Source organism: Paroedura picta, chromosome 7 (genome assembly GCF_049243985.1).
Source record: "Paroedura picta isolate Pp20150507F chromosome 7, Ppicta_v3.0, whole genome shotgun sequence".
Classification (NCBI taxonomy): Eukaryota; Metazoa; Chordata; class Lepidosauria; order Squamata; family Gekkonidae; genus Paroedura; species Paroedura picta.
The window spans coordinates 3783303-3805489 of NC_135375.1; the positions used below are offsets into that span (position 1 = coordinate 3783303).

A 22187-nucleotide genomic window follows, 5' to 3' on the forward strand; every position below is an offset into this window, starting at 1 on the left:
GCAATGAAAAGGAATTGGTTTTGACAGCCCGTCTCCCTCGGAGGGACCGCGGAGCCCGGTTCTTGCCTTCCGCACTTCAGAGCCGCCGGGCAGAGGGGGGGGGGCTGTTCTCCCGCCCAGGGATCCTGCAAAGCCCGTGGGCTGAGCTGAGGAGGCAAACACAGCGGCTGACAAGCTCTGGGCAGACCCCGGACAGGGCAAGTTTCTCCTGGTTCCCAGCCCCGAGGACTGCCCAGCCTGCTGCCTTGCTGAGCAAACTGGGAGGCTGAGCTGGGGAGTTCCAAGGAGGGATGCCAACTCTGCTTTGGGAAATTCCTGGAGACCTAGGGATAGAGCCTTGGAGATGGTGGCATTTGGAGATGGAGAGGGACCTCAGATCCCCTCTCCAAAGCTGCTCTTTTCTCCGGGGGAACCGGGTTCCGTAATCGAGTGAGCAGTTGTCACTTCAGGAGATCCCCAAACCACACCTGGAGGTTGGCAACCTTTGCCATGCACCACGAAGCCCCCATTTCTCTCTGCCTTCCCTCCCTCCCATCCTTCCTCTTCTCGGTGGTTGCTCTTCCTCTTAGGAACCACACCAGGGATCTCAGGTTGCTATTTATAGAGAAGTTTTTTACTTGACTCCTCTGCTTGTGTTCAGCGGAGGGGAGCACTGGGGAAAAGCAAAGCCAGGTTCTAATTAAAAAGCAGGACCCCTGAACTTGGGGGTGGCATTTGAACCTCCCCAAGATGTGATTGCACTGAAATGAACCCCTACAAATGAAGCGGCTGCCCCCCTTTCCCTACTGCCGGCAGCGCAAATAGCAGCCCAGAGGGCAGCTGGGAAATGCATAGCGATGCTTGGGCAGAAGGCTGAGTGTAGCCATTAGGAATGCATTCAGAGATTAGGCAAGACTTCTGTATCTCAGCCCCCTCCCACCCCCCAATGGCCAGAATATTTGGGTAAGAGTCCTGACCTACCTTGCAGGGTTGTGAGTTCAGATATATTTTGAGCATCTGGAGAAAGCAACCATTCTTGTTCAGTTGTGCTGAGGAGGAGTAGATTAAAGACAGATAAAAGGAAATACTTCTTAATGCAGAAAGAGATTACATCCAGAAGACATTCCTGACAGAATCATAGAGTTGGAAGGGCATCCTGGGTCATCTAGTCCAGGGGTAGCCAACCTGTGGTCCTGCAGATGTCCATGGACTACAATTACCATGAGCCCCTGCCAGTGTTTGCTGGCAGGTGCTCATGGTAATTGTAGTCCATGGACATCTGCAGGACCACAGGTTGACTACCCCTTATCTAGTCCAACCCCCTGCACAATGCAGGAACTCAAAACTACCTGGCCACCCACTCACAATCTGCCTAAGTTCATAAAATCAGCATTTCTGTCAGATGACTATCCAGCCGCTGCTTAAAATTTCCAGAGGAGGAGAACCCACCACCTCCCGAGGAAGCCTGTTCCCCTTCAGCTCCCCTGATCTAGCAAGGGAGTAACTTTCTCAAAAAAAAAGAGATGTTGAGTCTGACATGATTTGTTCTTGAGAAAGCCATGCTGAGTCTTAGAAATCACAGCCATCCGCTCTAGCTGCTTTTTCCCCTTCTTGAAGATGGGGACGACATTTGCCCGCCTCCAATCTTCTGGCACCTCACCTGTTCTCCCAGAATTGTCAAAAATAATGGGCAGAGGCTCAGAAATTACATCTGCAAGTTCTTTTAGTACCCCTGGATGCAGTTCATCTGGCCCAGTAGATTTGGTTTCATTTAAAGAAATCAGGTGTTTATGGACTACCCGTATGGTGATCCTAGGCCCCAACTCCCATCTCTCAATTCATGAAATGATTTTGCCATGTTGAGCACAATTCCCCTCACAAGAGAAGACTGAGAAGTGGGAGGTGAGAAATTCAGGCCTCTCTTCATCACCTGTCACAATGTCACTTTCTGGTCCCTGCAATGGTCTGTCCATATTCTTTTTCTTACTTAATATAACTAAAGAACCCTTTCTTGTTCTTTTTAGCATTTCTTGCTAGCCCAAGCTCATGCTGAGTTCTAGCTTTTCTAGCACTCTCCGTACAAGCCTTGGTTATTTGTTTATATTCCTCCTTGGTTAGAAGGCTCTCCTTCCATTTCCTAATTGAATCTTTTATGACTCAATTCTTTTGAAAGCTGTTTATGGGGCCATCCTCGTTTCTTTAGGTTCCTTCTCAAGGCAATTGTCTGTGATTGTGCCTTCGGTATCTCACTTCTGAGAAACTCCCAACCGTCTTGGACTTCCACCTCCTTATGTTTTTCTGACCATGGGATTCTACCCAACATAATTTTAAGTGTGTTAAAATTTGCTCTCTATGTGTGACTACGTACAGCTTTTCTCTTCCCCAAGATCATAGAGGTGAGGTGGTGGGTTCTGCTTCCTTGGAAGCTTTTAGGCAGAGGCTCCATAGCCATCGGACAGAAATGCTGATGAATTTAGGCAGATGGTGAGTGGGTGGGCAGGAAGGGATGTTCCAGTGCTTGTCTCTTGTGGCCCTTCCTGGCATACCCAGGGAATTGCCGATGGCCACTGTGGGATGGGAGGTGAATTCCCTCCAGGCCAGGCTGGATTCTGGTGATTTTTGGATGTGTGTGTGAGGAATCATCTGGGCATGAAATTGGGGTCACTGTGGGTGGGTAGGTAGTTGTGAGTTTCTACCTACACAAGAGGCAGTCACCTTACATATGCATACAAGTTACTGTTATGTTCTGTAACAATCATTTTGTATGTGTAAGAAGTTGTCTTACATTCAGGGCTGTCTTCCTTTTGAATACATACAGTAACAACTCACTGATGTCTGTATGAGAACCTAAGAAGAGCCCCGCTGGATCAACGGTCCATCCAGTCCAGCCTCCCGTCTCACCCAAGGGCCAGCCAGTTCCTCTGCAGGGCCAGCCACAGGGCAGAGAGGCCGAGGCCTTCCCCTGAGAAGACCCTCAGAAGAACCATGCTGGGTCAGACCAGGGAGGGTCCCTCCAGTCCAGCCTCCCGTCTCACCCAGGGGCCAGCCAGTTCCTCTGCAGGGCCAGCCACAGGGCAGGGAGGCCGAGGCCTTCCCCTGAGAAGACCCTCAGAAGAGCCCTGCTGGGTCAGGCCAGGGAGGGTCCCTCCAGTCCAGCCTCCCGTCTCACCCAGGGGCCAGCCAGTTCCTCTGCAGGGCCAGCCACAGGGCAGGGAGGCCGAGGCCTTCCCCTGAGAAGACCCTCAGAAGAGCCCTGCTGGGTCAGGCCAGGGAGGGTCCCTCCAGTCCAGCCTCCCGTCTCCCCCAGGGGCCACCCAGTTCCTCTGCAGGGCCAGCCACAGGGCAGAGAGGCCGAGGCCTTCCCCTGAGAAGACCCTCAGAAGAGCCCTGCTGGGTCAGGCCAGGGAGGGTCCCTCCAGTCCAGCCTCCCGTCTCACCCAGGGGCCAGCCAGTTCCTCTGCAGGGCCAGCCACAGGGCAGGGAGGCCGAGGCCTTCCCCTGAGAAGACCCTCAGAAGAGCCCTGCTGGGTCAGGCCAGGGAGGGTCCCTCCAGTCCAGCCTCCCGTCTCCCCCAGGGGCCACCCAGTTCCTCTGCAGGGCCAGCCACAGGGCAGGGAGGCCGAGGCCTTCCCCTGAGAAGACCCTCAGAAGAGCCCTGCTGGGTCAGGCCAGGGAGGGTCCCTCCAGTCCAGCCTCCCGTCTCACCCAGGGGCCAGCCAGTTCCTCTGCAGGGCCAGCCACAGGGCAGGGAGGCCGAGGCCTTCCCCTGAGAAGACCCTCAGAAGAGCCCTGCTGGGTCAGGCCAGGGAGGGTCCCTCCAGTCCAGCCTCCCGTCTCCCCCAGGGGCCACCCAGTTCCTCTGCAGGGCCAGCCACAGGGCAGAGAGGCCGAGGCCTTCCCCTGAGAAGACCCTCAGAAGAGCCCTGCTGGGTCAGGCCAGGGAGGGTCCCTCCAGTCCAGCCTCCCGTCTCACCCAGGGGCCAGCCAGTTCCTCTGCAGGGCCAGCCACAGGGCAGGGAGGCCGAGGCCTTCCCCTGAGAAGACCCTCAGAAGAGCCCTGCTGGGTCAGGCCAGGGAGGGTCCCTCCAGTCCAGCCTCCCGTCTCACCCAGGGGCCAGCCAGTTCCTCTGCAGGGCCAGCCACAGGGCAGAGAGGCCGAGGCCTTCCCCTGAGAAGACCCTCAGAAGAGCCCTGCTGGGTCAGGCCAGGGAGGGTCCCTCCAGTCCAGCCTCCCGTCTCACCCAGGGGCCAGCCAGTTCCTCTGCAGGGCCAGCCTCAGGGCAGAGAGGCCGAGGCCTTCCGTTGATGTTGCCTCCTGACACTGGGACTCAGAGCTAGTGCCCCTGAATGTGGAGGTTCTTCATTGTCGCCATAGCTAGGAGCCATTGACAGACTTCCTCTCCACGAATCTACCTAATTACCCTTGAAAGCTGTTCATTCCGGTGGCCGTCACTATATGAAGAAGAAGAGTCGGGTTTTTTGTACCCTGCTTTTCTCTTCCGGAAGAGCAGCGTCTTGCCTGGCAGGCCTTTGGCCTCGTCTTAGCCACTGCCTGGGGATTTGCAGTCTCCCTCCGGTCCCTTGGCTTCATTCCTCCCAGACCGTTAAGTGGAAGACCATGCGGAGTGGGGGGGGGAGGGGTGCCTCTTGGCCAGTTCATCCATCGCACGATAAGCAGGCAGGGCAAGGGCAGCCGAAATCCGAGGCAGATGGCTGTGAATCCTCGGCCAGCCCTCTGCAGCTCAAGAGGCCCCGCAGGCGAGGAAGAAAGCGAGGGGACGCAAGCCTCGTGTCAGGGCCTGGGGGACGCCTGGCTTGCATGCGGGGACAGTGCACGGGAGACATTTAGAAGGAGAGCTGCCTTCTTTGGACAGCATGCCAGGCAATCCCAAACCCACCCCAATGAGTTTTTGGGCCTTCTCACAGGTCCCTTGCATCAGGATCCCCAGCCGCAGCCGTTGTGGCACCTTGGCGTGAGTGCAGCTCCCAAATGGCTGGTGCCAGAGGCAGCGTCAGGCACAGAACAGCCGCCACAGCTCCCCTTGAGCAACGGGGTTCCTAGGGTTGCCAACTTCTGGGCTGGAGATTTTGAGGGTGGGGTTTTGGGTGGTTAGGGTTGGGGTTGAGGATGAGCCTGAGGAGGGTATAATGCCACGGAGGCCCCCCCCCTACCCCCCGCTCCAAAGCAGCCATTTTCTCCAAGGGAACTGATCGCTGTTGAGCAGGAGCTCTCCAGGCCCCACCTGGAGGTTGGCAAGCTTATCCACATCTCGATGTGCTCTGGGGGCCAATCTTTTCTCCTCCTCTTGCCGTGCAGGGGGGGGGACTGGGGCTGGGGGCTGCTAATCCTGAAATCTGAGGAGGCCAGAGGAATAATCCCGTGCTAATCCTATCAGAGCAATCACAACGGGCCCTCCCAGGGGATGAGTTCCCTCCCCCAAATAAACAGCCACCCGCTGGATTAACCCTCCATCTCTCCCCCCTGCTTTAGGGGAAGGGCCCTGGCTCAGTGGTTGGCACGCAGAAGATCGCTGGTTCAATCCCTGATGCCTCCAGGCAGCAGGTCACGAGGAAGACCTTTCTCTGCCAGAGACATCGGAGAGCGGCTGCCAGCCTGAGCAGGCAACACTGGCCTTGATCAACCAGAGGTCTGATTCAGTAGGGGCCAGCTTCATGCCCTGAAGCTACAGAAAAGCTGCAAAGGCACCGTCACATTGCCAACTCCCACAGAACTGACGCTGCGGAGAATTACTACCCGGGGCACAACTGTCGGTCCCATGACTCAGCTGGGAGGGAGAGAGGGTTCTGGGAAGGGAGGGCACGCTCCCCCCACAGCTGGCCACATGTGCCACCAGGCAAGCAAAACAGAGCACTGACCCCTGCAACAGAATTGTGCTCTTGCTGGTGTCATCTTGGGGCAAACTTGCAGATACTGTGGGGCCTCCTGCCGAGTTGGCAACTGGCCACTGAGAATTCTGCGCCCAGAGCATTTTCCCCAGGGAACGCTTAAAACAATTTGGGGGGCGATGAATGAAATGGTTTCAAAGGCAACGCTTTCTTCATCTAAAAGGCTGCATAGAGAGACGTTTGCCTGGATAGGTCTGTTTGCAACTTGGCTTGAATCAAAGAAGCAGTTTGAGATTTTGCCTGGCAGATTGCCTGGGGAGGGAGGGAGGGAGGGAGGCAGGCAGGCAGGTGTGGCTTGCTGAAGGGCCTGCAGGGAGTTGGCATCATCATCTGGCATGGAATTGGGGTCCCTGTGGCTGGGCAGGTGGTTGTGAATTTCCTGCATTCTGCAGGGGGTTGGACTAGATGACCCTGGAGGGCCCTTCCAACTCCATGGTTCTATGAGTCCAATGTCTATCGCTATATAAGTGTGCAGACAATTTCTTTGTAGAACAGGGGTCCCCCAACTCTTTTGAGACCATGGACATCTTTGGAATTATGACACAGGGTGGTGGGTCACAATTGCAAAGTGGCTACTGGGGGAGGCAGGGCCAGCTGCCAGAAGGGGTGCCACGCCCACGGAGAGGAAGACCAAGAGGTTGGGCAAAGGAGGGTAACTTTTAAAATTCGCCAGAAGAGAGGCACAGGAGAGAGCAAAGCCCAGACTCCTCTGTCGTTGAAATACTATTTCAGTCTGCCCAGCCCATCGGCTCAGCAGTTGCCTTTTATGGTTGAGAGGTTTTTAAGTTTTATTGTTGATGCATTTTTAACCTTTTTTATATATTACCTTCCCTTTTTATGAACTGCTAGTGCATCTAAGACTTGCTCCACACAGAGCGAAGCCCCCCCCCCCCCACGGACAGCCCCCCAGGCCACCTTGTCTCTAACCCCCGGGATTTGCTGTCTCCCCAGGAGAAGAAAGGCCAGGAGGTGCAGAAGGGCCCCGAGGTGGAGATCGCCAAGCTGGACAAGTTGCTGAACCTGGTGCGAGAGCCGGCCGCCAAATCCGGCAAGTGAGCCCCGCAGCCCTACGATGAGGATTCTGCTAACGGTGGCCCCTTGTTGGGGCAGGCCCCTCGCGTGGTCAGCCGTGGCCCAGGCTGTGGGAGTCCACGGCCCTCCAAAAACGTGTTGGATTGTTTCGCCCCGGAAAAATAAAAGTGGAGTTGCTAGCAGCTCTCTCGCCTTCACTGCAAAGGGGGGAGGAAGCCGTTTCCCAGCTGATCGCCTGGAAGATCGTCGAATCCCACTTGAGGCACAAGGCCTGGAGCAGAGCAGATGGGGGCTTCCAGCCGCATCCTCAGAAGTCTGGCGGCCCGGTTGACAGAGGGCGAGGAAACAAGCGGGTAAGGCTGGTGTCTGCCGATCGTCAGGGGAGGCAGCAGCCAGGGCACGGGGCTTTCGGGGGCCACGGTCACCACGCCCCCGCCCACACGCCTTGCCTGCTCCTACGCGCTGTGTCCCCCGTGCTCCGAGCGGACACCCTGCCCGGCATCCTCAGGGAAGAGCAGGCAGATGGTTCATGGCAAAGCTGCTGTGGGCAGCACTGATGGCTTCCATGGGCAAGGGGGCCCTGCAGACCAGTGGGAGGCCCCTGGATGGGAAGGCAGGTTCAACTGATGCTAGGCAGAGAGGGAGGCCCGTGGGGAGTCTGCGCCCAGAGCTCCCCCCCTACAACGGAAAACAATTTCCAGCGCTGCCCAGTTCAAGCGACATGCTGGTCAGGAGGCTCTGCTGTGGACCCTCCCTGGTGTGTTCCACCATCAGCTGATGGCCATCCCTTGTGCACATCTGCCCAGTACTGCTCAGTCCCCCGGGGCAAAGTACTGGGATGGGTGCCCTGCCCCCCCTATCCACCTCCCAGCCAGCCAAACATTCCCCCTTCCCCCACCCACAGCAATGTCCAAGGGGACGCAACGCCACTCCCCCCCCCACCTAGGAAACCCGGACTTGTTCCCACCAGGGTCAAGAAATGAGGCTGGAGCCCGGCCGATTCTGCTACAAACTCTATTAGCTTTATTATTCCGGGGCTGTGGCAGATGCGGAGGGACGTGGGGGGCCCAGCGGGTGTCAGGAGCACAGGCGGGAACTGGGTTTCTGCCTCTTAGCAACACAAGGAAGTGGGGAGGAAGAGCCTCAAGGGACCCCCCCCCCAGTGCTGGAAAGCGGGCCAGGAGAGGACAGACCCCTCCCCCAAAGCAATAGCTTGGCTGTGAGACGCTGGCCCTTCCCCGTCCCTCCCAACTTTGGCCCAACACCCCTGCCCCTCCCTTGCTGCACAAAGGCCAGCCAGTTCAGCAATATTGTTGGGAGGGAGCGGAGACCCCTTTTGGGAGAAGTGGGAGGGGGGCACATCCTTGGCTTGCAGTGGGATGGGTGCCTTTCTCCCTCAGTGCCCTAAAAACCCTCAGAGTTGTTTGCCAGCGGTGTCCATCCCAGCTTTGCAAAGAACAGACGCTGACCTAGGAAAGGAGAAGGCTGATGTGAAACGCCGTTGGGGAAGAGGCTCAGGGGCAGCTCCACCGCTTGTGACCCATCATCCCCTTTACAGGCTGTGCCCCCAAGGCCCCCTCTGAGAGAATGTCACCGGGGGGGGGGGGGGGGGTTTCCACTGGAGTCTGCCCCAGGCAGGAGAAGCAGGGCAGATCCCCTGAGGCTGCAGCAGAACAGACTCGGGAAAGATCTCCAGGGCGGAGGAACCTCCCCCAAGTTTGCGTGAGCTTCTTGCAAGTTAAGCAACGGCTTCCCGCCCCCCCCCCTCCAAAAGTGGGGGCTTGCAGGGATGGGCCCTGGGCAGGGGCTTGCCAGCTTCTCACCCACAATCCCTCAAGCCTCCCAGAACAGCAGCTCTTTCGTGCCTCGCTGCTGAGGCTGCCGTACCCCCTGGGCACAGGGCTGCTCCCTGAATCCCCCAGCAAGACAGCTCCCAGCACCCCCAGATTTAGACCCTCCCGCCACCTCTTAGACACCCTTTCTGCGCCCTTTACAGACAGCACCCTTTACCACCACTCCTCTGGCATGGGACGGGGTGGGGGGCTTCCCAGAAAGGCCGGCCTCTCACCAGGAGCCTTGAGGTCCCTCCGCCCGGCAGAGCTTCCCACCAGTTCCCTCTTGTGCTGCTTCCCTTGCAAATGCCCCCAAAGGTGGGGGTGCAACAGTCAAGCGCCCCCGGGGCAGATCCCCAAAGCCCCACCAGCCCTCCAGGGGCTGGGAAGTTCACACCCACCTCTGTCCAGCTCAAGGCAAGGGCTGATCAGGCCCCTGGCCCCAGTCCTGCCAGCCCATGGCCATTTCTGGTTGGCATGGTCCATGCGTGTTGCGGGGCACCCTCCAGGGAAAGGGGAGAGGCTGCTCTCTAGCCTAGCCCTTGTGCTGCGGCTTCTGTGCCCGGGGGTCAGTGGGGGGGCGCTCTACCAGAAGGCAGCTGGATTGCCCCCAGCAGTCATCGGTCCTCGGAGGGACAAAGGTAGGGGCCCTCCGTCATCCTGCCACGCGGAGAGCAGGAAAGTCCCTGGAGAGGGTCCCGGACCATCTTGGGGTTGCAGGAAACGTGGACGACAGGAGAGGGGGAGCCCGAGCAGAGCCACCTACTAGCCACAGGGCCTCTTCCAGGCACAGCCAGGCAGCCCCACAGGCCAGCCCAGCCTGTTCCGCCGCCCCCTAAACCTCGGGGGGGAAATCTGTCCGCGTTCCACTCGGCTCCCGTCTTCCTCCATGGCTCGGAGATGCCCGCCCTCCTGTGCAACCCGAGTTGCCCGGCTGCAGGTCCCCCAGGCAGGCTCAGGGCTGCAGGAGGTACTTCTCTTCGTTCCCCCGCTCGTCCGCCTCCGAGGAGGGGCTCTGGTCGGGGCAGGAGGGGGTCCGGCAGGCCTTGCAGAGGATCAAGAAGAGCAGCAGGATGAGGCAGGCGATGAGGCAGTTGAAGGAGATCGCAACCACTGCGCCAGTGGACAGCCCAGCCCCCATGGTGCGACCCCGGGTGGGGGAGGTGGCCGACAGCCGGGGCGCAGCTAGGAGGGGTGGGACGCCTCGCAGCCCATCTCCCCACCAGGCTTCAGGGCCCCCGGCGGAGTCTGGAGAAAGTCAGCCCAGGCTGGTTCCAGTGGCCCCGTGGTCAGCCCAGGAGGCGGGAGAGAAGCCCGGCATGCCAAGCGGGGGATGCCCCACCAAGCGTCCTCTGCCCGCCCGGCCCCCCTGGGGTGGCTCCAGGTCTTCACTGGCAGCAGCTCTCAGCCTCCTTCCCTGCCGTGCCCATTCCTTCCCGGGCCCCGCACAGGGGCGGCCAAGTCCCATGGGAGGCTCCCTCGGAAGACGGCCAGGAGACCCAGGAGGCGTGCCGGACTCTGCGATGCTCCTCAGCGGGAAGGCCGGCCAGGCAGCTGCGCTGTGCTTCTCCGTGGCCCCTCCTGCCTCTCACCTGCAACAAGGAGAACAGAAGAACGGCATCAGGACGCTCACGGCCAGGCTGCCTCTTTCCTCGCAGGACCCGGGGCTTCTGGGGGGACCCAGTGCTGCTGACCCCCACCTGCACGCCTCCCTGGCCCCCGAACGCCCAGGGGCATTGAGGAAGTGTATGTAGGGGGTGCAGCAGTAGCACCCCTGGTGGCCGCAGCAGGGTGAAGCAGGCCACGGAGCGTGGATGGTGGGAGGGCAGGCCAGCAGGTGAGGGGGGGGGGCGGAGATTGAGAGTGGGAAGCCTTGCTCTAGGCAGGAGCTGTCACATGCCGGATTACACAGCACACGAAGAATACTGGGGGACACGTGCACTTAGCAGCATCTTCCCAGGAGGAACATCCTGGTATTTTTCTAATAATCTCCTCCTGTGCCTGGATTGGCTCAATTGAAGACTTCCTGCTCCTCTGAGCACACTTCCTGCCTGCTTTCCCTGCACAACAGTTAGACAGTTAGGACACTCTCTCTCTCCTCTCTTCTGTACACTGCTGTTTCTCTTCTTGATTAATCTATTATTTTGTTCCTTCTTTTCGTATTTGAACTCTGCCAGCAGAAAGGAAGGCGTGAGAGAAGCCCTCCCCCTCCCCCCGGCAGCCCTCCAGCTCTTCTCACCCAACACAGGCTCCTCACGGGGAACAAGGCGAGAAGTCGGGGCATCCCTGACATGCCCTTGCAAACAATTTTGGGCAAAGGAAAAAATGGACCTTTTTCACACCTGCCATCCTGCCTGCCTGATTCTGCAAAATTCTCAGCCTTTCCTCACCTGGCCAGGGCAGCAAATGACTTCTGGTGCCTGTGACTTCTCTGGTGTGGCCCCTTCAATTCTTTGGGCGACAGCACAAAAGGGGGGGGCTGTGCCTTTTCTCACCCACCCCCCCTTACCCAACCCCCCAGGCCACCATAGAGGGACAGGCTGCATTCTTTACTCTGCCCAAACAGCTGGGGATTCTTTAAAATCTCAAAAAAAAAAAAGCCACCGTGTTACATTGAGTTATTTACTTTATCTTGCCTTTCTCTCCAATGAGAACACAAAACTGCTTCCCCTGCTTCCAGCTCCGCCATTTTACCTTCACTACACCCCTGCGAGGGAGCCTAGGCTCAAGGCGTGTGACTGGCGCATGGTCATCCAGTGAGCTTCCACCTGCACCCGGGTCTCCCAAATCCCAGGCTAACGTTTGTCGGGCACGGGGATGCTTTTGGGAACAGTGCCAAAGAGATGTCCCGAGAAGGAACCCGGCTGCGGGCGCTTAAAAATCTAAAATGCTGGCCGAGCAGTTTTGAAACTCAATCTTGGGGGAAAGATTGTTGGAATAGACAATGTCTGGTGTACAAAGTTAAGAGGAAGAAGAAGACCCTGAAGGGGGCAGCAAGAAGGCTGTTAGACAGGTCAGAGAGTTCAGGACCTTTCTGTCTTTTAACTGTTCCTTTTGTCTGTCCCCAAATTGCTACTCTCAGGGCAATTTCCTCTTTCTTCCCTTTCTTCTCCATTCTTTCTCCTTGAGCTAGCCACTATCCCCCCCCCCCCTCTCTCTGCACTATCATAATTGTCCTCCTATAAATAAACCTTTTCCTCCTTTAACCTAAAATATAGCGTGTGCATATCAGTGACTTATCCGTCCGGCTAACAAAGATGACGGGAGGGGAAATGTCTCTGATTCAGGACGGCTCTTCTCCGAGAGGGGAAGGGGCAGCTGGGTCTTCCTAGAGGGAAGCCGGGTGGGGCTGGCCACTGAGCGGGTGACAGCCAATACGGACTGGCCAGCAAGGGGCACGGGCCGCAGGAGGAAGGCTCTGGGGAAGCAGAGGCTGGGAGGCAAAACGGAAAGCACAGCCCTTGTGGCCACGGCAGACTCTTGGCGGGATGAGGACAATCCCTGAGATGCCGGGACCCCTGGCTACGAACCGTCTCAGAAGGACGGGGAGGGGAGGGGGAAAGGGAGACGCAAAGAGAAATGGGTTCGCTTACAGAGATGTGGGGGTGGGAATAGTGGGCCCCCGAGGAAGCAGAACTCTGCAAGTTGGTTATCCCCACCCGGTCAGAGGCTGGAGTCTCTAGATCCTCTTGGTGACTGGGCCAAGGAGCAGACGGTCACAGAACCAACCAAGGGCAGGGGAGGAGATCCTGGAGTTGGCCCTCAGAAGCGCCCCTGACCTGGCGAGGGGTGTGACCGTAACAGCCCCACTTGGGAACAGAGAGCATAAAGCCATGGTGTTTTGCAGCTATACCCAGATATTGTAGCTCTGGAAAAGGTGCAGAGGAGGGGAACCGAAATGCAGAAGGGGACGGCACCCCTCCCCATGAAGACAGGTGGAAGAGGTGGGGGCTCTTTAGCTTGGGGAAGCAGCGGCTGCGGGGGGGGGGGGGGGACATGAGAGAGGTTTGGTAAATGGTGCCTGAAGCAAGGAGGACTTTTCTCCCTTCCGGACAAGACAAGGATTATATCAAAGGAAGCTCACTTCACCCAAAGAACTAGGAACCTGGGGAACTCACCGCAGTTGAGCAAAGAAACATACAGAAAAGAGGCCCATCAGTGGCTAGAAGCCACAAAGTGGGGAGGGCACACTGGGGCTGGGGTGCTCTGTCTTCTTGGGGCCTGGGGGCCAGCAGCGGGGGGCTTCTGGAGTTCTGGCCCTGCTAGGGGACCTCTTGAGGACCCTGGGCTTTGGCCCCTGTGAGGCACCGAGTGTTGGACTGGAGTGACCACTGGTCTGACCCAACAGGGCTCCTCTCCCGATCTCTTAGCCCAGCCCAGCACTTTTGCCACTGCGCTGTGAGTTGCCCGTGAGCCTCACATCATGTGTCCTTAACGTGACACTTGGGTCTCCTGGGTGCAGCAGCCCCCCCGGGCCGGAAAGAGGCACTCAGGCACAGAACTCTGACTCTGGGGACGTGCCAAGCGAGCCCAGCTGGCACTTCTGGGCACAGCGCAAGACCGGGATAGCCGGCAGCCCCCGAGCCATCTCCCGGGAAACATCCCTGCAGCTCTGCCAGGGGGGCTATTCACGGGGGACGCAGCCCTACAATCCGCCCTTTGTTCTCCGCCAGTCCTGCCAGGGCACATCCCCGCCCCCTCCCTCCTGGGCATCCTCCAGCAATTAGGGAATGCAGGCCACGGAAACCGGGCACCGGCCCAGGGCGGATTCCCAGAATGCTCAGACGGGAATATCCCCTAAGGCCATCTAGACGAAGCCCAAAAGCAGAAGAGATGACCTCTCCGAACACAAATTAAATGAGAAGTGCCATAGTAACTCGTGTGGAGCAACCAATGAACGGCGTTCCCACCCTGGAAGGCTCCTTTGCTCAGAGTTTCAAAGTGGCACCCCGGGGAAGTCAAACGAGGGAGGCAATTAAGGGAAGGCCGCTGGACCCAGAACCCACAACCCACCCCATCTCCCTGGGCATCTTGGAGGATCCAAAGCACGAGGAGGCACCCGAGAGGGCCCCGCCAGGGCTTGGGGGAGGAGGGGGGCCGGCTGCGGCTTCTCTCATCCCGGGAGATGCTTAATTCCTCCTCCTCCTCGGAGCCGGTGGCAGGAGGGAGGCAACTGGGCAAGATGGTCCTTTCCCAAGGATAACAGAAAGCTGCTCCAGGAGATCTTGGCACCAGAAGGAGCGGCCAGCTAGGCAGAGCTGCAGACCCTGGGCCACAGGAACACACCTGGCGGCCTTCTACCCGATCAGCCCTCAGTCCCTCAAGGTCAGCGTTGTCTGCTCAGGCTGGCAGCAGCTGAATGTCCGGTCCTTTCTTACCAGAGAAGCCGGGGATTGAACCAGGGACCTTCTGCCTGCCAAGCACAGGTTCTGCCAGTGAGCCACAGCCCCGTCTGTGCTGGCCCCTGCAGGTCAATCTTCCCCAAGAGCCTCTGCTTGGCCTGCAGAAGGTCCCCGTTCAATCCCCTGTAGCACCTCCAGGCGAAAAGACCAGGTGGGATTGAGGGGAAAGACTTGAGAGCAGCTGCCAGTCTGAGCAGGCAATACTGCCCTTGGGTCTGATTCAGGACAAGGCAGCTTCACGCCAAGAGGCCTGCAGCAGACAAAGGAGACGACCCCTCTCAGTGCTGCCCCCCCTCTCCCCCCCAAACACACTTCATGTTCTTTTGCAAGTCCCCGATTGGGAGTTGAAGGAGCCCACTGGATTTTGCGCTGGAGCAGCTGTTTGGCACGCGAAAAAGCCACATTCCTCCGCCCTCGTTGGAAAGAAACTTCCACCCCAGGCTCAGCAAACTTTCCACGGCAAGCAGGCAGGAGGGGGGGGGGCTGTCTGGATTGCATTACGGGGGGACGGGGGTGGTCTGGGGCGCCAGGCCCTGGCTGAGCTTTGCTGGCATCCCAAAACCCACCTGCCAAGAGGCTCCGGAAGGCAGCAGCAGACCTCTGGGCCGGGTTGGCATGCTGCCCCCGCCCAGCCTGCACTCAAGGCTCCCTCACTCCGGGGACCCCAAGGCAAAGCCCCCCCCCTCTTCTAAACTCCGCAAGATACCCTCCATCCCAACACTTTCTTTTAATATACGGAGGGAAGACAGCGAGCCCAAATGTTTGGGGGACGGCCACTTTGGCGATCTCATCTGTCCAAGAGAAGAGCTGGTTTTCCTTTCCCTTCCTCTCCCCACAACAGACACCCTGCGACCTCAGTGGAACCGAGAGAGCCCTGGCAGAACTGTGACTGGCCCACGATCCCCCAGCCGGCTGCATAGGGAGCTCAGCCGGCTCTCCAGCTCAGAGGCTGCTGCTCTTCGCCCGACTCCAAGCTAGCTTTCTGCCGGGCATGCGGTGGCCTGCTTGGCAGAGCTGTTGTGAAGGCCAGCACCCAGCATGAAGGCGTGAACAGACGCCGTTGCCCTGGACAGAACCGGTCCCCGCGTCTCTCCAAGTGTCGCCTACTCGGACTGGCAGCGGCTCTCCAGGGGAAGGTCCTTCCCATCGGCCGGAGACCCCCTGCAAGCCCCGCAGGACTCGCCCGACCCCCCCCCCCGGCCAGCAGCGGTCCCTTGCGACCCCAGGGGCCCCGATCCCACCCCCGGCGCCCCCGCCGACTTACGAAAGAGACGGATGCAGCAGAAGACTTTCCCGGCCCGTTCCTCCTCCAGCCGTCACAACAGCCCGGAGAGGTAGGCCAGCACGGCGCACAAACTCCGCCCGAGCGGAGCCAAGCCCGGCTGCCCCGGCAGGGGGGGGGTCTCCGGCCGGCCGCCCAGGCCAAGCCGCTCCCCGCGACCCCCGCCCGAGAGGCCCGCTCGGCAGGGCTGTTGTGCAGGCCACCCTTCTCCAGCAGCCCGGGAAGGCGGGCGGGCGGGCGGCGCTCTGCACACGCCCCGAGGCCCCCGTGCCGCCGCTCTCCGCGCTCTGCCGACGCCGCTCCCGCCCTCGCCCCCTCCGCCGGCCGCCGCGCCCCGCCCCTTGCGCCCATTGGCCGACGGCACCCGGGGGCGGGCTCGGAACAGGCCCCGCCCCCGCCCCCCCCCGCCCGCACGTGAGCGCCCGACGCGAGTCTCCCCCTGCAGGCGGCGGCGCACGTGTGAATGCGCCCGGGAAGGGGGCGGCGCCGCAGCACAGCGCAGGGGAGGCGGTGGAAGGCTAAGGGGCGCCGGAGCATGTGCAGAGCGGCGGGAAGCGACGCCCCTGCCCTCCCGGCCCGCCAGCGCAGCAAAGGAGGCTCCTGGGGGGCTGGGAGGCGGGGCTGCCAGCCCCAGGTTTGGCGCGAGGGAGGGGGGGGGGAGTCCCAGGCCACAAAGCCTGACCCCCCCACCCCCCCGGAGCATCCCTTTCCTCCCCCACCTGGGGGCTGGCGTCTGCAGCACGGGGGCGTCTCTCGTGTGGTGGCGCTGCAAGGGCCGGGAAGACCCCTGCAGGGACTCCCTCCCTGCTCTGTTCGCCCCCTTTAAACCAGCATCTTCCCTCCCGGCCGCTGATGGGCCCTTTGTGGCGCGCAGCCTCGGATCGGGGCCACTGCACCCGAGCCAAGGCCCAAGGCAGGGCTGCCTGGCCCCCAAGACAGATGGAGGTCCCATCTCACTGCGCTTGGCCACAGAGAACCCACACAGGGCACCCCACAGATGACCACCTGCCCTGACCCCCCTGCAGGTCTGAAGGGCTTGGCCATGAGCCTGGGACAACCCGTAAGGAAACACCAGTCTGCACCGAGAAACATGATGGAAACATGGGCTTCACTGCCAGAGGATGTGGTGATGGCCACAGGAATCAGCAGCTCTCAAAGGGGAAGTGGGAGAAGGGTGACGAAGCCTCTGGATCCCAGAGCCAAGAAGTAGAAATGGCTTTTTAGGCCCCACTTGTCACTACCCAAAGAAGTCTCCAAGGGGCCTACAAGCACCTTCCCGTCCTCTCCCCCACAACAGACACCCTGCAAGGGAGGTGGGGCTGAGAGAGCTCTAAGAGAACTGCTCTCTGAGAACAGCCCTAAGAGAACTGCTGAGGTTCTTTTTTTCAACTGATGTTTTTATTTTGAAGAAAGAAGCCGGAATATAATATAATGATATAAAAGGGCTACAGAAAAGGATTGTGAGTGTCCTGTATGGTACAGGGGTTCGACTAGATTAGTGGTCCCCAACCCCCAGTCCGGGGACCGGTAGCGGTCCATGGATCAGGCTGCAGCTCCTCCTCGTCCTCCTCTCCAGCTGCTGCCTTGGGGGCTGCCCTGCCACTCTGCTGCCGGCTCACCTTTGGTGCTCTCCAGCGGCCGCCATGGCTGGGGCTCCCCCATCACATGGCACTGCACAGCTGCTGCTGGCAGAGCCCCCGAATGGGGGGTGGGAAGTCAGGGGCGCCGGCGGGAAAGCAAGTGGAGCAGGGGCTCAGGCGGCGGCGACGTCCCTTGGCAAAAGACTACCCCCCCCTGCCCGGGCCTCAGTAAAATTGTCAAGTGTTGACCGGTCCCCAGTGATAAAAAGGTTGGGGACCACTGGACTAGATGACCCAGGAGGTCCCGTCCAACTCTATGATTCTAGGAGTCTACTTTACACAAAACATTAGGCAAACAAGCATATTCTCATCACCCTGCGTCAATTATTATAGCCAATCTATTTTGCTACTATATTTTACCACTATATTTTCATCCGTACTATAGATCCCACAGGACACACCAAGGCCCCTCCCTTAAAACTCACCCTTGGGCTGTAGATTGTCCTGCATTTTGAAATCCAGATGTGACCGTTTCATGTCAAACCTCCGATTAATCTTTCAGTCCAGTGTCTCCAGCACGTCGTGGCCCCACCAGACTTTGGTTCTCTTCCTAGCCTTGCGTCAGAGCCCTGCCCCAGAGATCCCTGTCAGAGGCCAAAACCTGCCTAAAAGCATACAGCCCCTCTGAAATCAGCCGAACCTCCTCCTGAGTAAACACAGCAAGGATCAGGCCGCAGCGCTCTCACCCGGATTGTGTTCCTGGCTAAAGGGCAGTTGGTGCCATGGCATCGGCCCTGTGCCCACCTGGAGGCCCCACTGGGGACTGGGCAGTTTGTTGGGGGGGGGGCAGGATGACCTTGAGCATCCCTTGTCCACCGCAAGAGGAGAGGCTTTGCCCAGGTGAACGGATCTTCCCTTCCCCAGCAAAGAGACAATAATTAAAATTCTGCCTGCACGCCACTTTCTCCCCAGCAACGAAAAGCAAGTCTTTTATCTGCTTCCTGGAGATGCTTGGCTTCAAACCTGTCGAGTCTGCAGGGCAAAGCACCCCTCGTGTGGACAATTCTTTTGGGGAATTGCAGCACGGCCAAGGGCTGCGGCTTCCCACCAGCGTGCTGGCAAATGCGCTGCATGCCAGGGCCACTGGCCACCTCTTCCCTCTGCATCTGCTGCACATCATCCGTGACAACCAGCGTGTGGCTGGTATGCTCCGTTCTACCTGGAAGAGCCATCCGGATAAGCTCTTGTGAGAAACAGCCCTGAGTGGATGCTGAGGCCCTTCAGGGCAGGCCCTCCTGCTCTCCCCTGTCTCTAGCAGCCCCAACTGGGGCCTTTGGGTGGGGAGCAATGCACTCCCCCCCCCCACTGGCCATTAGTACAGAGAGGACTTCACATCCCTCGCGGGGTGTCCGTTTAGAAGAAGACGAGGAGCTGGTTTTTAGATCCCGCTTTTCACCACCCAAAGGAGTCTCAAAGTAGCTGACAATTGCTTTCCCTTCCTCTCCCCCACAAGAGCACCCCTGTGAGGTGGGTAGAGCTCTGACAGAACGTCTGTATAAGAACTGCTCTAGCAGGACTGTGGCTGGCCCAAGGTCCCCCAGCTGGCTGCATGTGGAGGAGGAACGGGGAATCAAACCTGGCTGTCCAGATTAGATGCCACTGCTCTTAACCACTGCCCCCTTTAGGACCTTTGCAAGCAAATTCAAGAGCCCGTTTGACGCATCCTGGTAAAAGGGGCATTTTAAAAAAATGATGTTTATTAAAAAAGAGATCAAAAAATCTACTTTATTATCCTTTATTATCAATACCTAAAGTAGTTAAACAGATATATGACCGTGGCTCAGGGGGGAGCCTCTGCTTGGCATGCAGATGGTCACCAATTCAAGCCCCAAACAACTCTGGAGAGCAGCTGCCAGTCTGAGTAGAAGATGCTGAATTGGAGGGCCTGACTCAGTGGACAGCAACTCCACTTGCGTTCAGAGGAGTGTGTCTGTCATAATAGGCTGACTCCATGGAAGAAAGTTAGATAATCAGGATGAGGCCATTGGTTATTTGATCAGACTAATCTCCTCAATTTATGATCAAAACCTCTTAAGACAGATCAAAGCTTCCGCGAAGGCTCGTCTCCTTTCTTCTGCCTCCCCTCTGGGATGTTCAGTCGCCCAGGAGGGCGGGAGGGTTCAGGAGAAGGGAAGGGGGCCGCCAGCTAGCAAAATGCAGCTCAAGATCAAATGCTCCTTCTTTCCTTTCTTTGCATATTTGCTCTCCTTTTCCTTTTCTTCGTGGGTGTGATTCCCATTCTCTGCTTTTTATTGTTAAGTTTGGCCGCGTGGCTTGCCCGGTCTCCAGCCGTCCAGCTTTCTTGCACGGCTTATGGGCTGCCTTCCAGACACTCTGCCTAATACAATAATCACAGAGTGCCTACAAACAGGTTTATTGACCCCTAAATCACGCTGGGGGAAAGGGGCCTGTTTAACGAGGGACTCAGGGGGTGAAGCAACAGCAGTGGCACAAACACAGGCCTGGCCTGGTTGGCACAAGAGAGCACTGCGGGCACGCTGGGTGCTTTCCAGGTCAGAACGGCAGGGGTGAGGGATCCAGAACCATCTCTCGTGGCAACAGAAATGGGGCAGCTGACAGCCGTAAGCCTTTTACACCCGAGGGCCAGCGTGGCCTTGCGTCCTGCAGCCTCCCTGGCAGAGCCGGCTCTGGCTCGGGGCACCGGGTGTACTTTCGTATCTGAGATGGGCCTCCCTCCCAGGGCCCAGCAACTGCACAGAAGGTTCCTTTTAACCATCACAGCAACTCAGAGATGTCCATTCACCGGGAGACTTCCCTCCGCTCGGGAATCCTTGCAGGGTGCCAGGACAGAGCTGGCAAATGGGCGAGCGACTCAGGAGAAGGGCCAGGGACAGTCGGCACCACACTGGGGAGGCGAGGCCATGGGGTGGGCACATTGCTCAGAGAGCATCCTTTGTAGCATAAGGTTCCCAGGAGCCAGGCTGGAAGACTCTCTTGGCCAGAAACCTTGGAGAACTTGAGTCCTGGGGCACGTAGAGAAACTGAAGCGTGTCCCGAGGAGGGTAACCAAGATGGGGAGGGGTTTGGAGACCAAGACGTAGGAGGAAAGGTTGGGGGAGCTTGGTCTGTTTAGCCTTGAGAGGAGATGACTGGGAGGGGATCTGATAACCACCTTCAAGTATTTAAAAAGCTGCCATATGGAGGATGGAGCAGAGTTGTTCTCTCTTGCCCCAGAGGGATGGACCGGAACCAAGGGGATTAAATTAATGCAGAAGAAATTCCGTCTAAACTTCCGGAAGATGTTCCTGACATTCAGAGCGGTTTCTCAGTGGAACAGGCTTCCTCGGGAGGTGGTGGGTTCTCCATCTCTGGAGATTTTTAAGCAGAGGCTGGAGAGCCCTCTGACGGAGAAGCTGATTCTGTGAAGGCTCAAGGGGGTGGCAGGTGACAGTGGGTGAATGATAGGGTTGTGAGTGTCCTGTGTTGAGCAGGGGATTGGATTAGATGACCCAGGAGGTCCCTTCCAACTCTAGGATTCTATGAAACTTCCTTCTCGTGAATCAGGCTGTTGGTCCATCCACGTTAGTCTCGTCTGCTCAGGCTGGCAGCTGCTGAAGCCTTTGACTCTCTCCTGCCTGGCCCTTTTCAGTGAAGCTACAAGGACCACACTGCGGCTGTTGTCCTTTGGTCCCATTATGAATAGACAAGAGTCGCTGGGAAAGACAAAAACGCTCGGAAATGCTGGAGGCCGCCGGAGAAGAGGGAGACCCTCCGGGAGATGGGCTGGCTCCGCCAAGGAAGCCACGAGGGCCCTCAGTCGGCAAGACCTGAGCAAAGACCTGGGCGGGGAGTGGTGGATGTCCTGCATTCTGCAGGGGATTGGACTAGATGACCCTGGAGAGCCCTTCCAACTTGATGATTCCATCATTCTAAGCTGGAAAGGCACCAAAGAGAGAGAGACAACCGGGGTGGGGAAGGGGGGAGAGAGGGGCTGCCCATCTTGGCATGGAAACAACCCCTCCAATGACAGATAAATAAAGAGAGAATGCAGGTGCCCCAAGCAGCTCCGCTTTTGCCAACTGGCCCGTTGTCTCCGGCGTGGCCAGGATCTCCCGGGGAGTCCTTCTTTCCCAGCAGGGCAGGAGCCAAGAGGGCCCCTCGGCAGATGCAGGCGATGCCTCCCCTTCCAGCTCTTCAGAAGTGCACAGATGTGCAGCCGAAGTCGATAGACCCACGCGGGGAGAGATAATCCTTTCGCAGTCCTCCTAAGACCTGTCAGCGCAGCGGATACGGCCTCTCCTGGAACGTTATAATCGGCTGGCCCGGCTCCTTTGGAACTGGCGGGGAAATCTGCAAAGGAAATCTCAGCGGGACAGGCAGCCCAGGCAGCAGACACCCAGCCATTCCGAGGCCGAGGGACTCTGCCAGAGCTAATCTGCTGGCCGCTCATCTGTTTTGGAGATCCTTACGGGAGATTTCATTTTTAAAAAAGATGATCCTCACAATCTTTTGGTGTCAGACAAAGCAGTATGAGTGGCATCCCAAGGCCTGCTAGATCGCACTCAGGGGAGAGCCTGGGAGCTCAGTGGTACAGCCCCTGCTTGGCACACAGAAGGTCCCAGGTTCAATCCCTGGGGCTTTAACTGGACAGATCCTTCTCCTGAAGGTTTGAGGCTGACCCTGCACTGAGCAGGGGGTGGGACTGGATGGCCTGCATGGCCCCTTCCCACTCTAGGATTCTAGGAGTCTAGTTCGGCAGTGGAAGGGGCTGCCTAAGGAGGTGAGGAGCTCCCCCTCACTGGCCGTCTTCAAGCAGCGGCTGGACAGATCCTTCTCCTGGATGCTTGAGGCTGATCCTGCACTGAGCAGGGGGTGGGACTAGATGGCCTGCATGGCCCCTTCCCACTCTAGGATTCTAGGAGTCTAGTTCGGCAGTGGAAGGGGCTGCCTAAGGAGGTGAGGAGCTCCCCCTCACTGGCCGTCTTCAAGCAGCGGCTGGACAGATCCTTATCCTGGATGCTTGAGGCTGATCCTGCACTGAGCAGGGGGTGGGACTAGATGGCCTGTGTGGCCCCTTCCCACTCTAGGATTCTAGGAGTCTAGTTCGGCAGTGGAAGGGGCTGCCTCAGGAGGTGGGGAGCTCCCCCTCACT

General features: G+C 58.5%; 2 protein-coding genes across 2 annotated transcripts in view; one reads left to right on the top strand and one right to left on the bottom strand.

Annotated features, from left to right (window-relative positions):
- DNAI1 (dynein axonemal intermediate chain 1) overlaps window positions 1-7100 on the top strand; it is a 119981-nt gene extending 112881 nt beyond the window's left edge. Inside the window, exon 20 of the mRNA XM_077346571.1 lies at window positions 6838-7100. Within this exon, the coding sequence (XP_077202686.1) occupies window positions 6838-6942 (105 nt within the window). The 3' untranslated portion in view covers window positions 6943-7100. The remainder of the gene's footprint in view (window positions 1-6837) is intronic.
- Window positions 7101-7918: 818 nt separating this feature from the next.
- Window positions 7919-15741, bottom strand: ENHO (energy homeostasis associated). Its single transcript, XM_077346572.1, has 2 exons — window positions 15417-15741; window positions 7919-10342 (listed from the first exon to the last, which is right to left on the bottom strand). Exon 2 carries the CDS (start codon window positions 9889-9891, stop codon window positions 9706-9708), a length of 186 nt encoding a protein of 61 aa, XP_077202687.1. The 5' UTR covers window positions 9892-10342; window positions 15417-15741; the 3' UTR covers window positions 7919-9705.
- Between the last annotated feature and the right edge of the window lie 6446 nt (window positions 15742-22187).

Coding starts and splice junctions, on each gene's coding strand:
- ENHO (XM_077346572.1), bottom strand. CDS start 9,891: ATGGGGGCTGGGCTGTCCACTGGCGCAGTGGTTGCGATCTCCTTCAAC.